At 36.8% G+C, this 18,197-nt stretch overlaps 1 protein-coding gene across 48 annotated transcripts in view; it reads right to left on the bottom strand.

The window, feature by feature from the left end:
• LOC101742624 (dystonin) overlaps positions 1-18,197 on the bottom strand; it is a 357,476-nt gene that overhangs the window by 165,372 nt on the left and 173,907 nt on the right. For 40 of the 48 annotated variants that reach the window (XM_062674250.1, XM_062674248.1, XM_062674281.1 and 37 more), the window contains exon 2: positions 14,921-15,603. The exons of 7 other annotated variants lie outside the window; for them this stretch is intronic. In XM_062674250.1, the coding sequence (XP_062530234.1) occupies positions 14,921-15,547 (627 nt within the window). In that variant the 5' untranslated portion in view covers positions 15,548-15,603. The remainder of the gene's footprint in view (positions 1-14,920; positions 15,604-18,197) is intronic. One more of the 48 variants, XM_062674247.1, reaches the window with a different exon arrangement.

Here is an 18,197-nt window from a genome sequence, read left to right on the forward strand (position 1 = left end):
TCGCGAAATCCTGTAAGTTTTGCTCGTTCATAAAACAAGAACTTACATTCTCTAACTTATATTTTTCATAGGATTATAATAATAAATAAATAGTTTATTTTAGTATTTAAATATCCTTTTTTATAGCCTAGTGAAGTGCTCAGCGTTTATAATTGTTAAAAGGGCGTGAAATTACTAAATAATAAACTAAATATACTCGAAATAAAATCAATTGGTAGAGAAAAAAAAAAAATTATTATTATGTGTACTGTATGTACGCTTTTGATATCCATCAGGACGTATATATTTTATACCTCCTAATTTTTTCGTTATGAACCATTGTCCCTATCTATTCGCTGGTAAGCTAGTTAAAAAAGTCGCTTAGTTAAAAAAATATTATTTAGAGTTCTGCATTCCTTCTCTATATTCTGTATAAGTATGGGAAATTTCATACTCCTCCGTCCGCGCAATTTTCGCAAAAAGTTTTTGCTTCATCACTACATAGTATAAAACAAAGTCGCTTTCTCTGTCCCTATATCGGTCCCTATGTATGCTTAAATCTTTAAAACTACGCAAGGCATTTTGATGTATAATAACATCCATTAAATGGTGGAGAAATCAATAATAAATTACAGTATCCGAAGCGAAGCGAGGGCGGGTTGCTAGTATATTAATATATCACCAGTTTTAAACCAGAATAATTGGTTGGCTGCTGTATCTCGAGCTGTAGGTACGTCCAAGATATATGACTTTTTGTGCGCATCTCTAATATAACGATGCACGAAATTCAATATCCTCACGAAACGTCTGCAGATTTAGAATCGCGAAACACGATTTGCGGTTCCTTTTGTACTGTATTCGACTACAATAATTACGAATATCGTAAGCACAAGCCTTTGTATCTTATGTCTGACTTCATAAGGACTATAATCGTTCAGCAAATACTCGTCGACGGCAATCTAGATGGTCGAGTGTGAAATATGAGTTGGATTTCGCAAGGTACAATTATTTAGTTTTTATAATAACCACCGTTCCCAGACATTGTTGTGATGTTCTCTTAATTTAGTCGGTACTGAAAGAAATGTTTTTTGTTCGTATTTAAATCGGAGGGGATTGATTGAAATAATAACAAAGCGTGGGAGAGTAACTATCCTTACTTGTTTTTCTTATATTGAACAATTTATATTCCACAATGAAAATAATTATAACGTTTATAATTCGCGTTTATTATTTTCATATATTTTTTTAATCTTTTTTTTATTGCTTAGATGGATGGACGAGCTCACAGCCCACATGATGTTAAGTGGTTACTGGAGCCCATAGACATCTACAACGTTAATGCGCCACCCATCTTGAGATATAAGTTCTAAGGTCTCAGTATAGTTACAACGGCTACCCCACCCTTCGAACCGAAACGCATTACTGCTTCACGGTGGAAATAGGCGGGGTGGTGGTACCTACCCGTGCTGACTCCCAAGAGGTCCTACCACCAGTGATATCGTAATACTCTGAAATTTACATCTATACTAATATATATAAATCTACAGTGGTTTTTACGGATGTTCCGTTATACCTACTGAACCAGGCATCCGATTGACTTGAAACTTGGTATACAAATAGAAAATACATGAACTTAATGGATAATATTTATATGAGTGTTGGTCTCCCTAATAATAATGACAATAAATAATAATGTTAATTTTAAATGCCCAGCGAAGCGGGCGAGTACGGCTAGTGTTTATATATTTGAGACTATCTTCATGACCTTTGATCACAAGACGGATGGCTACAATCACTTTGTTATGACAATTTAGCAACCTAAAGGCAACTCATCGTAAAACCTATATTTAACAGTACCATATTTAACCATCTCAGAGATGCACGATCATTGTCGTGAGCTTCTTATTCTGACGTTAACTTTTGTTAGAGACCTAAACCGACTCTTATACCAGTGATCTTAGAGTCAATTTCGATACTTCACAAATCGAGACATAAGACCGTGTGGTTCTTATGCTGAACTGGTTTCTATAAAAGGCATCGGCGCTTCGGCGGATTAGCAAATGTCTGGACTATTCAGAGCGTTATTCATTCGTTCGATCCCGACTCTTCTAATCTTAGCTGTGTCACATTTACTTTCTACTATTCCATAATGCATTTAGAATTGTTACAGTCTTAAATAGTCTGGTGTGTACGATGGGAAGATATGTTTAGAGAATTACGATATAACTATCTAATTATCTTTTTTATTTCTAAGATGGGTGGACAAGCTCACAACCCACCTTGTGTTAAGTGGTTACTGGAGCCCATAGACATCTATAACGTAAATGCGCCACCCACCTTGAGATATAAGTTCTAAGGTCTCACTCAGTATAGTTACAACGGCTGCCCCAACCTTTAAACCGAAATGCATTACTGCTTCACGACAGAAATAGGCATAGTGCTGGTACCTATCCGTGCGGACTCACAAGAGGTCCTACCACCAGTAATTACGCAAATTATAATTTTGCGGGTTTGATTTTTATTACACGATGTTATTCCTTCACCGTGAAAGTCAATCGTGAACATTTGTTAAGTGCGTATTTCATTAGGAAAATTGGTACCCGCCTGCGGGATTCGAACACCGGTGCATCGCTACACCCGAAAGCACCGGACGTTTTATCCTTTAGGCCACGACGACTTCATAATTTAATTTGGTCGTGTATCTGAGTTTTGCCTAAAACACAAATTTTAAGTTAACATTATTGATTTATTCGCGTTTACTCAAACAAATAATCCTGCGATCGAAGTTATTCTTGTCGGGCGGATTCATTGATGAAGTCATCGACATTATCATTCCAACAGCCGCACTACGAGATAAAAGGAAACGCACTCTTCATGCAACCGCTGAAGGGGTTAGAGCTTTATTTTCGTCCAACATTGAACTTTGAGTAAGCTCTTCAATGAAGAAATTTTGTATGAGTGTTTTTCGAGTATCTCTGATTGAATCAAATCTGAACGGCCAACACTGTAAATACACTGAAATCCCAAAATAAACTCAGAGTGGAAGCATAACAAGCTATTTGCAAATGTCGCTTTTTATATTACTATTCTTGATAATCATTTTTAGATTAGTCATAATATTGACTCTAGCATGTTTTATTGTTTTTATTTAATTTTGGTATTCCATATGAAATGTTATTGTTAATGAATGTAATATGGATGCAAAATCTGAAGTAAAACAAATAAATAAATAAAAATAAAATATGCACATTGCAATAAATCGTCTTATGCCCTTATGGTCCAGAAACTTCGACTAATAAGAGATAAAAGACGTCAAAAACATTAGTTATAGGACAATATAAAGACAATTTTGATTCACGGCCCGGTTAGGCAATAGTGGACGGGAACTTTGAGAAACTTAATCGGCTAAAACTTATTCAAAGTACCCGAAGAGTAAAGCACAGAATCCTATAAATAATCAGTAACAACACAGTTATAGATCATACGTACTGTCCATATGGTCCAATACCATTATGGTTGCAAACCTAGCAAGCCACGACATATCCATTACCATCCACCGGAAAAGGAGAATGAAGTAATAGATATAAACAAAAAAAAACAACAAATAAAGACATTAAATCTGAAAGTTGAAAATAGTTTAGGAAGTTTTTAAGAGAATGGACATATAACTAATGTGACCATACGTCCCGATTTGGGCGGGACAGTCTCGCTTTCGGGCATTCTGTCCCGCTGTCCACAGTGAGGCCGACGTAGTTCCGCTTTTGCAAGCAGAAAAAATGATAAATTTATTTTTCAAGTCAACACAGCGCTAGAAGTTTAAATGGGCTAATTTAACAAAAAAGGTACAGACTATTACAGAGTACTAACTATTTTGTGTTCAGTGCTTTGATTATTTTGTGTTATTCTATCTTCTATAAGAAAATACTTGTAAGACACTAAATACTTTTTTTTATTATAGAATTCCTCAGATGTCCCGCTTTGACAAAAAAAATCATGGTCACATTACATATATGTAAATAAACCAAACTAAGCATTTGCTACTTGGAAAACAATTGCTCGATTGCAATCTTGATTACATCGAAGCCTTAGGTTAAAGATACGACTGTGAACTTTCATTGTTAGTTTGCGGTATTGTCCAATTGTTAAATGTATTGAAAAATAGCTAAAGGAAACATTCACACGGGATTAAGTTGAAAAAATCTTATGATGAGATACTGAATTCTTATTGCCTTTGAAGGCGGACAATTAGACCGTCTGCTTGAATGGTTGTCGTTTCTGACATGACTAATATTTTAGACTTGAAATATGAGTTCTCAATGTATTTTTTATTGCCCTTGTAGGCAGACGAGCATACGGCCCACCTGATGGTGAGTGGTTACCGTCGCCCATGCACTTCAGCAATGCCAGGGGCAGAGCCAAGCCGCAGCCTACCAGCGGTAATAATTTTATGGTACAACGCCTGTGCTATCCGTCAAACCCCTAAACAATCCAGATAATTACTTCTCCATTTTCAAGGGCTCTGCGAACGAACGTTAGCTGACATAATATGGATCAGACGCTCTTTGCCTGGTCTTCTAAATCGTACATACACCTCAATAAAAAAAATTAAACATTAAAAATGAGATGAGATCACGCGATACCAGCTGTTGACATCACTGCTGACCTAACACGACGCGTGCGCAATGAAAAATATTATTCAACCTTTTTGAATTACAATTGAAAAACGAAGCAAAAAATCGTAAAAAAAAAACAAAAATTACGAAAAATTAGAGCAAGTTTTTTTTTCTACTAATAAGACTGAAATCCGGCGGATATCAAATGTCTAATGACAAATTATTCTGATTGCCTTGATAGTTTAAAAGCAACCCTAGAATGCTGTATTGTAGGTTCATAGTTGGTGGCACAGTTGAAATCAGCTATTCGAGGTCATTAAGTATGAAACGTAATAACATTTAAAAAGTTAGAAGCTTAACTCGATAAAATACGATCAAGTTTCTCGTTAGTCCAACAAACAATTCCTCAGAGCACTCCCCATGGAACATACGGTACAAAATACACGGGGAACCGAAGTCCCTCCGCAGACCCAGAGGTTCCTTGAGTCCCAGAGTTACTTGACAACTGAACTCCTTCACACATCCATGCAATAGAGAAGAAAGACAGAAAAGATTTAATAAGCTCGAACTAAAGCATTCCAAAACAAAAGTCCAATTTTGAGGTACATAATTTATTATTATTGATCAACATATTTAGTCACTGACATCATCGGGTCAAAGACCGTTTAAAAATTAGAGTTTATGAATTCCTAAATCAATTGAAATGTTGAAAATCTCTATTGTTAACTATAGCAATAAGGAAGTGATTTAACGGTAAAATTCTAAGTTTAAATTCAAACCCGTCTACTAAGAAAATAACGGTTGTCATATTTTGAAAATCGATTATTATGTTCTTTCTTTGCTTGCTGAAAATAATTTTTTTTTTTAAATCGTAGCCAAAGTAATTCTGGTCTGCTGGAAGAGATTTCTTAAAGAAATAAGCAGTGCCTTTGTACATAATTTTCCTATTACTCTGTACTATGTCTTCTTTTCTGTGTGTACATAAATAAATAAATAAATAAATAAAATAAATTAATAATTCTGCTTCTAAAAGAAATTTCAATACTAGATGTAGGTTATTTATTTTAGAGTACAGCATCGATATTATGAAAATATTGTATAAGAAAATAATTTATTTACATTTATTGACAACTGAATAACTTAATTTGCAAGTTTTTGGAATAACATTTTAATCTACAATTTAGTTGTGAATAAACTTATAACACTCACATTGCCATTATAGACAACAAATGTCTTTTTTTGTTATGGACATCTAAATTTCATTTTCATCGATTTTCGGAAGTTGTAGACATATTATTGAACTTTTTTTTGTAATGAAACTATTTGTGTACATTTCATTTTTATTTATGTTCTGGATATATTTAGATCGGTTTTTTGCTTTCATAAAAGGCCGTCTGCTACTAAAAAATACGGTATAAAGCAAATAAAGTCTCTTCTACGATCTAAGGTAACGTAAGACAAAGTAAATGGTTAAATAAGTTACGTCATAATTCACTATTCATTCATTTGCTTCAGTAAATCGCATTTAATAAGACATAGATATAATACTTGCATCCATTAGCCGACACGTACATATTGGATATTCATTACTATTCCATATTAGGTCCGGTAACGGTGTTATATCGTAATCCCATGTTACTTGCCACAGTTTATGCTGACTTGGTGCATTTATTCTATAATTTATATAACCTATTATATTTCTCGCCGGATATTCTTAGTGGATCGCGATTCCGATATGGCAGTAGATTCTGCGAAGCACTGCGTAACTTGAATAGCCCCTTAGGCTATCACCGATTAAGTAGGGAAAAAATATATATTTAAAAATTTTATTTTTTGTTATTGTCAAATCTGTATGTATCCTGTAAAAGTTTCTCAAAACCGAATTGATTTCGTTTTTATTCCTACAGATTTAACAAATAAAACTCAACATTTTAGATGCACTAGGTGAGTTACCAGGTCTTACGTTCACGACTGGAATTTTTTTGTTCAACCACCGTAATATCTCACGAAACCAGACCGTTATTTAGACTGCATGACCGCATCCCTGTCAACTTGTTCGTAAAAAAAAACTGGTTAATGTGCCCACTTTGTTTTTATGCGCAATTGCTAAACTAGAGACTGGCAAAGCAGACTAACTTAACATTAAGATACATCAATGCACTGCGCATTGAAGTATTTGGGTTTCCAAATGCTACCAACAAACGTTATTGTCTTTTATTATAGTGATGTATTTATGTGATGATGCTAACACATCATCACGAGTTCTAGATAAGCTTAGACCACGACGTGAACAATCATCGTCATCAGCCTACAGACTTTTGGACAAAGGCCTCACCAAAGATCGCCACAATGACCGATCTTGCGGTGTCTGTACCCAATAGATTCAATTGCCAAGGTTCTCCTGCTAACCTCTTCATTGCTGACAGGAAAACTCCTAGCATAGATCACTCACGTGAATATTCCACTCAATTCGAGCAGCGATGTAAAAATCTCAATCGTATAGCTGCAAAACAGACAGGATAATGCTACCGTAAGTTCTCATTTTGCCACTAATTATATTGAGAATGCGTCTAGAACATAAGATACTATGGCTTTTTACTGGTGGTAGGTCCTCTTGTGAGTCCGCGCGGGTAGGTACCACCGCCCTGCCTATTTCTGCCGTGAAGCAGTAATGCGTTTCGGTTTGAAGGGTGGGGCAGCCGTTGTAACTATACTGAGATCTTAGAACTTATATCTCAAGGTGGGTGGCGCATTTACGTTGTAGATGTCCATGGGCTCCAGTAACCACTTAACACCAGGTGGGCTGCGAGCTCGTCCACCCATCTAAGCCATAAAAAAAATGATTGAAATAAAGTTTTGTATATGACAATTTCACTAAAAAGCCCTTTGCTTTCTACTACGGCGAACGCATTCATGATTAGTAGCGCGTGACGAAAGATCTACTTGTCCTTAACAAGACGTGTATTACGATATGTCTGTGGAAATTTGCAGACGTTTGTCTACTCTACAGATTCCGTAGTACAAATAAGGATTTAATAGGTTGTCCGCCCCCATGAACTAAAAATTCAGCCGATTCAAACGCGATATTGTACATCTATTTGGGCCTCTTAATATTAGCCCGTTTTGTAATGTGTTACCTTGTTTCCTCCTATTAAGCGCATCTATGCAACCATTCAAATGATTGTGGTTCAAAATTCGAGAAACTTCTATAATCTGTATAAGTTTTTTTTTAAAGTGGATTCTAATCGAGCTTATACCTTCCCCGTCGACAGGTACTCGTTGTGATCACAAATACATTTACGGATCATAACCCATGCAAAGGCACTATTCATACTCCAAAACTGTACTAAATTGAATTAATTTACGCCCGATCATCGAACATTCTAGTCGAAAATATAAGTTGATATGTGGAAGCAAAGCTGTGCATCGACGCAGCATGGCAGACAGGAAACAAACAGGTGAACCCGCACGGCACTGGGCAGCGGACCGGAAAAAACACTTGAACGACCCAATACAGGTTTAAAGGCTTCGTCAAACAGAATGCGTACTTAGCGCGCCTCAGAAAATACTGGATAATACCCGAAAAATTTATAGAATTAGTTAGAAAATACCCATGCTTATACAATGCCACATCTCTCGACATCTTAATACTTTTAAATTTTCACACTGCTATCGAAAGGCACTATGATTTGGGGAATGTTAAGGAGCGTTAGGCTCATCTAGTCAATTTGTGTGACATGAAAAGAGCGCGACGTTAAAACGCAGCGCTAAGCACGCGTTCTGTTTGACGAAGCCTTAAAGTTCACTGACAAATGCCATCTGTTTCATTGGCTGAGTTTTCACAGGTGATTTTTGGAAGCCCATTTATTGTACCATACGAAGGGCAGGAACGAATTAAAAAATAACAATGTTAGTTCGACGAAATGACAATTAAACTATTGCAGAAGAGAATTTTGTAATAGACAAGTAACACATAGTTAATTCGATAATATCAGATAAGATCTCGGAGTTAAATGAATGAATGAAAATGAATTCGATAATATCAGATAAGATCTCGGAGCTAAATGAATGAATGAAAATGAATTCGATAATATCAGATAAGAGCTCGGAGCTAAATGAATGAATGAAAATGAATTCGATAATATCAGATAAGATCTTGGAGCTAAATGAATGAATGAAAATGAATTCGATAATATCAGATAAGAGCTCGGAGCTAAATGAATGAATGAAAATGAATTCGATAATATCCGATAAGAGCTCGGAGCTAAATGAATGAATGAAAATGAATTCGATAATATCAGATAAGAGCTCGGATGTTATGCACTATATAGAGAAATGGAGTTCTCTATACAAGCATTTACGTATTGCTATAACAAAAACCTCGGATAAACTGCGAATAGTAATAGTATACACGATTAACAATATGTATGTTCTACTGATGGTAGGACCTCTTGAGAGTCCGCGCGGGTAGGTACCACCACCCCGCTTATTTCTGCCGTGAAGCAGTAATGCGTTTGGGTTTAAAAGGTGGGGTAGCCGCTGTAACTATACTTGAGACCTTAGAACTTATGTCTCAAAGTGGGTTTCGCATTTACGTTGTAGATTTTATGGGCTCCAGTAACCACTTAACACCAGGTGGACTGTGAGCTCGTCCACCCACCTAAGCAATAAAATAAAATAAAAAATAACAATATGTATGATTTTAATTAAATGAAGTTTGATCAGATAAATCAAAATCTAATATATCCACACTTTAATTAGTTATATGAACGTATTAGCGCGTTAAGAGCATAATGAAATTACAATTATGACATGCAAACAAATGTTACAAAACAAATTAATCAAATGCAAACAAAAGGAAATCCTGGTTTTAATGCTCATATATATGTATTTCGACTTCCCAAACATTATGTTTTACATCCAATTATGAAGAGATAAAGCAACGATTAATTTATACTCCTCCGTCCGTATATTCTTCAAGGAATTTCCGAAAAACGAATACATTTACAACAATGGGAACGTCACGGCGCGCAGTTCTGTAAAATGGTCGGTTGTTAGACCAGCCATCCGTGCATGAGCTCACACACGCCACTGAAAGTGTGCAAGAAGTTTTGCATGATCTTTCAATACAGCAATTGCGTCGAGAATCCCGAGAACCGATCGAAGATTCGTTGAAGAATCACAATTTAAAACCAAAAAATATAAATCGTTGGCATTTGAGTGACGTCCGGAATAGATTTAATTGGATAAAAATTCGTGCGGCATCTTAGAATCATGACCTATTTTATTGGTAAATGCAATATACTAGACTTGAAACGGATATCCGGTAACTATCCGGTATTCGGCCTATCCGGCCATGTTTTCACTATCCAGCCGGATACCGGATAGTAAATCAGTGTCCGGCCGGATTCCGGATAGTAAAATTTAAGAAAATTTCATGGTTATACAAAAGGCAAATAATACCACAATAGGCTATGGACAACTTTTTATAATCGCACGTCAAAAGTGATTGTTTTATCAATTAGTTTGTTTAATACTCAAAATTAACCAGTGGCAAATTGTGGTGAATGAATACCAAATCGTCGTCGTACCGAGTCGTCGCGATCTCCGCTTACGTGCGACAATACCCGAACGCGCACGAATATTTCCGAAAGTTGATTTGAAAATTTGATTTGATTTGGAGAAAAAAGGGCCGAATATTCGGTAGCCGAATATCCGGCGCTCCGGCCTCGCAGCTTGCCGAATATTCGGTATCCGGTATCCGGCCAAACCTCTATCTGTTTCATCTCTACAATATACCGTCTTGTAAGCCTTGCAACTGAATACAATGGTAAGTAGTTAGACGTAGTCGTCCCAGAACCGAATTGCAACTAAAGCTGATTGTAAGATGCGGATATCGAAGATTTTTACTTCTTGACTGCCTTCGATATCGTCGTTAACACCATGAAACGTGAAAGGCGAAATATTATGTACACCAACCAATTATTTGCGGCGATCCCTTCAGAGATTGCGTCACAGAGATCGAAAGGCTGATAACAGAACAATAGGCAGTCCAGACGCTTAAAGTTCAAGTCTTGAAATAACCGGAATAATGTCATGACGTGCAATTCGTGTGGTAGGTACCTATCTTCGCTGCGCTCCTTAATAGATGTTTGGTCTAAGGGGCATTACTGTTATTCCCTTGTTTTAAGGTGATTTTTGTGTGTGTGTGTGATAAGTGTTGCACATATAAAATATTAGAATAAGAAGTGATAGAATGTAAAAATAAATAGATTTAGTAAATTTTGTGTTAGAATTAATATAAAAATAAGTTAAATTTTCGCATGCCTAAACAGGCGAAATATACGAAACTATGTCCTATATCCATAATATCTTGTAAACTATGTTTCTGGCGAATAAAGATTTTCTTCTTCTTCTTCTTCTTCTACTGGTTTTCTAAATTGATTTATTTATGCGAAACTACTTTCTGAACGATAATCTAACGTGATTAACTAATAATAGAAAGCCGGTAGCTCAATTGCAAAACGTAATGTCTCTAATAAGTAACTTGATTTTATATGTTTCTTTTATAATATAAAGATTGTATTCGCAATAGCTGAACGTAAAATTACATTGTCTTGCTTTTAATTAAGTGTAACGAAGAAAATTTAAGGCAATCCACAATATTTATTTGTAATTATACAAGGTTCACTTTGAGTAATGTCATTGTTTTTTATACATTTTTTTAGCACGATCTTGGAAGCGCTTTTGCTCACCACAAACTGCGCTTTCCCATCCAATAGACGGTATAGTGCAAATTTATCATAAAAAAAATTATGGTCAACATTGTAGGGTGCGGTGTGAGTTTGTTAGTTAAAGATAATGTTGCTTAAAAATGTTAATTGTTAAACTATCGAGAAAATAAATTAAATGCTAATGTTATGAATGCACCCGGGTGACGCGGTTGTTGATCGTGCACTGACGATTTGTGGAAATGAAGTTAACGCGTCACGCGAATTATGCTGACAAAGGTGTTCGGTAATATATCACCGAACAAACATAAAGACCAAACTAGCCAAAACTAGCAAGAATCCTGAAGCACTTCTTATAAAATCTTCCAGATAATAATGAGGAATGATTGATAATAACGAAAATTTTTGTAAATTTTACGAACCACGGATAGGAATACCAGTCTCAATTGATGACATGATCTGATAATGTTATCGAAGTTTAAATGTTCTTTTTTGTAATCACGACATTAATTGAGATGATTTTGAAATTAATACATGTCCAACAAGAGATATTTTGTACCTCACAATTCCCTAACGACAGATTAGATGACAAAAGCAAAACGTTGTCATGATAATTTTAAATAAAAAACGTGTATACTCTCTTTAGAAATTACAAGTCAATTAAATGAATTCTTTGATAATAATACAAGACGAAGATAGTTTCTCTTAATTAGTTCGATAGCTCGCCGTCAGCTAGTGGAGAATCAGAACGACTCATCTGAGAAATCGACCATAATTATGTTAGATTGTGAACAAATTGCATGGAAATTACATTGCATATTGCACGAGAATCGGAAATATTGTGGGATAGAAAATAGGTTCATTATATCAAATTGATGTTCTTAAATTGATTCACAAAGTACAGTCCAGGGCACTCCTTCAATCTCAACATAGATCGGTTGGTTGTTCATTTTATAAAATCGTGACGAGTAAAGCACCACTTCGATAAAGCGGCACGACACGAGTCCTCTCATCGTGGCCGCCGGAAACTACATAGCCAATCCTGCGGACCAAATGATAAACAGTCAACGTCGCCCAAAACACGTCATTTCGGATCCTCCCGATCCATTAACGGTGCTTTTAGGTACCACAAGCACCGGTCACCATCCTCGTCGAACCCGTCGCTTGCGACGAAGGGCTCGGTGAGAAAATAACCCACAGACACAGTCCACTGAGTTTCTCGTCGTATCTTCACAGTGGGTCGCGTTTCCGATCCGGTGGTAGATTCTGCGAACCACGGCTTTTGCTAGGATTCGTGTTAGCAACATTGTCAGGTTTGAGCCCCGTAAGCTCACCTACTAGCCCGGTGACGCTGATATGATATGATAGTAGGAAAAAAAAAGTAAAGCAGAAAAAAGTCCCTTTGACCTAAAATAGCCACTCCATATTTTTATGAATATAAAAACATAATATGGAGTATCAAAATCGTATCTCGGTACAGTACAACCATATCAGCACTATAGTACACCTTTATACGTTTCAAATTTGAATGATATTAGGGAATTAAAATTACGAACAAAAAAATTCAAGTAAAGTTTAACCATAGTCGGGCTACTTTGGCAGGATATACAGTAAAAGATTCTCGGTGAGGATCTCAGAATTTGTGTGTACCAATTTTTTTACAACTATCTATACTAATATTATAAAGAGGAAAGATTTGTTTGTTTGTTTGTTTCGAATAGGCTCCGAAACTACTGGACCGATTTGAAAAATTCTTTTTCCATTAGAAGCCGACATTGTCCCTGATGAACATAGGCTACTTTTTATTATAATTTTTTTTTTTTTTTTGGTTTCATGTGTGTTTTAATGTTTCCGAAGCGAAGCGAGGGCGGGTCGCTAGTGTATTCATAAATCTGCTCTGTCAATTTAATTACGACCAGAGGAATGTTTTGAGTTAAAATTTCACCCACGGTTATTTATTATAGCTGTTGTCGTACTTATTCATATTTATTCCTTACATTACGCTGCAAGTTTCGATTAATGACGCAACCCGAGCATGTACAAGGCTTGTATTGGACATGTAAGGTTACCGATGTAAATAAAATTGGCTGTGACGTCATCAAGGCTTCGTTACACGATCGTGTGCGGATCATTAGAGGTATTTACATAAGATTTTTGCAACGTCGTCTAGTGGTTATTGTCAATTAGTGGACGCTTCTAGAAAGTATTCCCTGTGTTTGGACTATAATAGTTTTTTATTTTTATTGCTTAGATAGGTGGACGAGCTCACAGCCCACCTGGTATGTGGTTACTGGAGCCCATAGACATCTGTAACGTAAATGCACCACCCACCCTGAAATATAACGTCTCAAATATAGTTACAACGGCTGCCCCACCCTTCAAACCGAAACGCATTACTGCTTCACGGCAGAAATAGGCAGGGCGGTGGTACCTACCCGTGCGGACTCCCAAGAGGTCCTACCACCAGTAATTACGCAAATTATAATTTTGCGGGTTTGATTTTTATTACACAACTCGTTCAACTCGAAAAGTAGTCTATAACTATAATTGTAAGCTCAAAAAAAAAGTGTAGATGAGTCGTACATGACTATTGAGGATCTAAAGGCAATTTTAGTAGACACTTTCGTATTTCTTTCCGATTCCTAACCTTAAATATTAAACTAATATTTATTAAACTATTATTTATTTTTCATTTTTTAGTTGAATTTCAATTTTTAAATATATATTTTTTAATATTGAATTGTCATCGGTCCTTAATAAGTATACCAAATTTCGAGTCGATCCCACGTTTTGAAGGGGTCAAAAACATGTTCAAAGATTCCATTACAAACATACATACGTCTGAAGCTAATAAAAGCGTATTAATAAAATAACTAGCAATGGGTCAGAGTTAGGGTCCTACTTTATTGCCAAGAGGGCGGAAAGAACGAACGTATTCATTCGAACGATTTCAACAAATTTGATCATTTAAAAATCTTAACCCGAATCATGAATAGCGGTCTCGAAATTGCACACATTAGTGTACGGCAGTCATTAATATGGATCCAGAGGTGAAGTACCATCAGTTAGTGTCGACTTCTGACAGATCTCATTATTTATTGTTTTAAATTAATAAATGAGGACAACCAGCCCACTGAGTGTCTGGCCGGATCTTCTCAGTGGGTAGCGATTCCGCTCCGGTAGTAGATTCAGCGAAGCACTGCTCTTGCCAGGGCTAGGGTTGGCAAATTCTCTCAGGATGAACCTGTCAGCTCACCTAACCATCCGCGAGAAGCTGATATGGCGCCATGGGCTACCAGCGAATAGGTAAGGAAAAAATAGAGGTTAAGACATTAGCTTGGTCACTCAATGACACATGATTTCCTTAAATATCAAAATATACACACTAAATATTGATCTTTGACGTAAAGTAGCAAAATTTAAAGCCAGAACGTCTTTACATTTTAGAAACCAGTTTTCTGAAGAAAAAAACCGACGCAAGAAACCAACGATTACGTACGACACAAGCTAACTAAAGTAATTATTGAGAAACATTATGAGTCATGTCCTGGTTACAGGTAACTGCAATTAGTGTTAACAGCAAAACTAGTAATTTACCTTTGCTCTCCTCGGAAGCGACTCCATCTCCACATGACGGTAATGCTCGGAGGATCTATGGACCTCTCTACCTCTCAGATCTTCGACTGAGGCGCGCTCTTCGCCGCGCGACAACGTAGTCACTTTCCTCACGATCCTGGTCGTGATTCGTCGCTGGCCACTGTCATCTTTCTTCGAGATCTTCGTAGACTCCAACGAGGAGCCGAGGACCTCGGTCGACATGTGTTTGTTCGTGTGTATCGCCTGCAACTCTGACACTCCCCTCCCACCGGCGGACGTCGGCACGACAAGCGCGCTGTCTCCATCGTATTCGAAATGGGTCTGGTTGCCATCGTAGACAACTCGGCCATTATAACCATCTTCCCGGTATGAACCAGAGCGATAGCTGGACGTCCTCTCCAGCCCTGGATAGTGGCCATCGTAAACGGTCTCGTGTCGAGTCAAACTATCCCTCAAGCTTCTCGGTACTGAAGCCAAGTTGAGACTCGTCGTGATCGGGGACCCGACGGGAGAAGGACTCGGCTTTTTCAAGCTCGATTTGAGGGGTTTCGCTTCATCCCCCTCCAGCGTTCCTTGCACGAAAAGGCGCTTGCTGCTGCCTTCTTTAACGAATCGATACATGGACATTTCCGATTCGACTCAGGCCTTCACAGGCCGTGATAGCGCATGCTATAATGATCACACTGTAATACATCAGATCGCATTAAAGATTCGACACACGTCAAGACCAAATGTTACCGGTGACAGGTTATGGGACGTACGCGGCGCAAATAATCTTATTAAATTACCACCGGGTTCGCGTGAAGCTAATTTTTACATTTAAATATCAATTTTTCAAGTGGGATATCTCGCATCAAGTTCTTCATGTGTTAGTCGTGAAATGCATTACTAAAAGCTTCCCATGTGAGCTGACGCCCCATTCTTGTTGCAGTACGCGATTAATTCTCAGCATCTGACTCACACGCTAAAAAATAAAGTGATTCAGATCGAAATAAGGTCAACTGCAGTCGTATTGAAGCGGAGAAAATAAAGAAAGTATTTCATGTAGACATTCCGAATATTAAATAAAAACATACAAGTTGTTGGGTCGTTATCAAATTTGGGGCCAAAAGCGAGTTTTTTTTTATTTAATTCTCATAACCTTAATGTTACCGTTATTATAAGTACAGTAAATTTGTTGTCATGACAACAGGCACGTGGTCCTATAACTATATATTTGTAAACACTGTTCAATTAGGAGTTATACATTAAAAACTACCCCAAATCTCATTCGTATCACTGGTTCGAAATTCAAATTCTAACTTGTTTGCTGTTTTGCCAGTAATCCGTGTTGAAATTAGGCAATTTTATTTAATCAGTATATAATACAATAATAAAGTAAAACTGACTGGATATTAGAACATTATTAAAAACAAAAGAAGTACGGTTTCTAAGCTTTTTAAAAAAGTTCCTATTTAAATTGTCATCCGTGTTGGCGTTATCAAATGCGTAAAATGAAAAAAATAAATGATTATTATATAATATTATCAATAAATGAGTGATTGACTTGATTGTGATGAAGCATTTTTTATTCTGATCATGCCTATTTAGAGCAAAATAGAAAATTAGAGAAAGTTTAAATTCATGAAATCGTTACAGTTTTGGCCGCAAAATTGAAAACGACCCTGTTAGGTTTTGGTTTCTTGGTTGGTGTTCTAAGGATCGATGAGTGATGTCAATCCTTGCAGATACCAACGGATTTGTCTATGACGCATTACGGGTTAACAATTAGGCTTTGACCGGAAGCAAAACATTATGTAATATTTGTATTCTATATTTGTGCAAAATAACGAAGTTCAAGGTCCTATACCTTTGTACTCAAGCACCACAAAGATAGATACGAAAGTGAAATATTATGAAACTAAAAGTAGTAAAACTAAGCTGGATAGTTTTGAGGCGTGCCACGGAACACCTTATACGGAGCGCGGCTTAACTTGGCGGAGCCTTTCCGGCGGACGCGGACAATGTAGAGGGGAGCATATATTGCTTTGTTAACCGACTTCAAAAAAAAGCGAGTTCATATTTCGACTATATATATTTTTATGTGACATCCACGGTGAAGGAATAACATCGTGTAATAAAAATCAAACCCGCAAAATTATAATTTGCGTAATTACTGGTGGTAGGACCTCTTGTGAGTCCGCACGGGTAGGTACCACCAGCCTGCCTATTTCTGTAGTGAAACAGTAATGCGTTTCGATTTTTAAGGGTAGGGCAGCCGTTGTAACTATACTTAAGACCTTAGAACTTATATCTGAAGGTGGGTGGCCTATTTACGTTATAGATGTCTATGGGCTTCAGTACCCGCTTAACACCAGGTGGCCTGTGAGATCGTCCACCCATCTAAGCAATAAAAAAAAGAGTTACCTTAGAATATTTTTCAAATTGAACCGATTTTGACGGTTTTTTTATTTTATTTGAATGCTAACAAAAAATAATCACGTTACAAACTTACTGTAAGTGAGTCGATTTAGAACTTGAATCGATCCTTATATGGAAGCCGTTTAAGCGCAATTGGTTTTGAATAGTGACAGGGATAACATGCTTTTCACTGAGTGTCCCTGTCTAACTCACTACGAAACTGCCTCAACCCTTTTAAACGGCTACTTAGAATGCTAATGTTCATTAATACTTTAATTGAGTCGTCTATTATCAAAGGTGGCAATCTGTACATTTGGACAAAAATTTTTTATTGATATGTCAATACAGATTTATTTGAATATAATCGTCTCCTTCAAAGAATACGGTTCAAAACCTGCATTAAATAAAGGTTAATAGTTAACCTGTTATTTATCTAAGATGTCGTTCCGAAGAGTTTTGTGACTGCCGATGGAATACAAAGTCAATAATTCGTTTTTCTGATTTACCAATCATTGTCCAAAAGTCAGATTGCCGCCTTTGATAATAGTCGACTCAATTCGTTACGCAGGAGTAATCTTGTGTTCTTGTAGTCAAACTTGACCTAAATTACAATGAACAATAAAATATTTCTATGTGAGATCACCCGGTGTGAACGCACCTGTGATTACATAACATCTTCATAAACTATTAAAGGCTATTGTATTTTATTATTTATTTATTATCAACGAAGGCGAACAGGTAATAGTGTCATCTTCGAACGAAGTATCCTGATTTGGAAATAGTTCAAGAAAAGCAGAGGTAAGTTCGCGGGATGTTCTTAATTTTTTTTTATTGCTTATATGGTGGACGAGCTCACAGCCCACGTGGTGGTAAGTGG

The sequence above is a fragment of the Bombyx mori genome, chromosome 20 (genome assembly GCF_030269925.1).
Source record: "Bombyx mori chromosome 20, ASM3026992v2".
Lineage (NCBI taxonomy): Eukaryota > Metazoa > Arthropoda > Insecta > Lepidoptera > Bombycidae > Bombyx > Bombyx mori.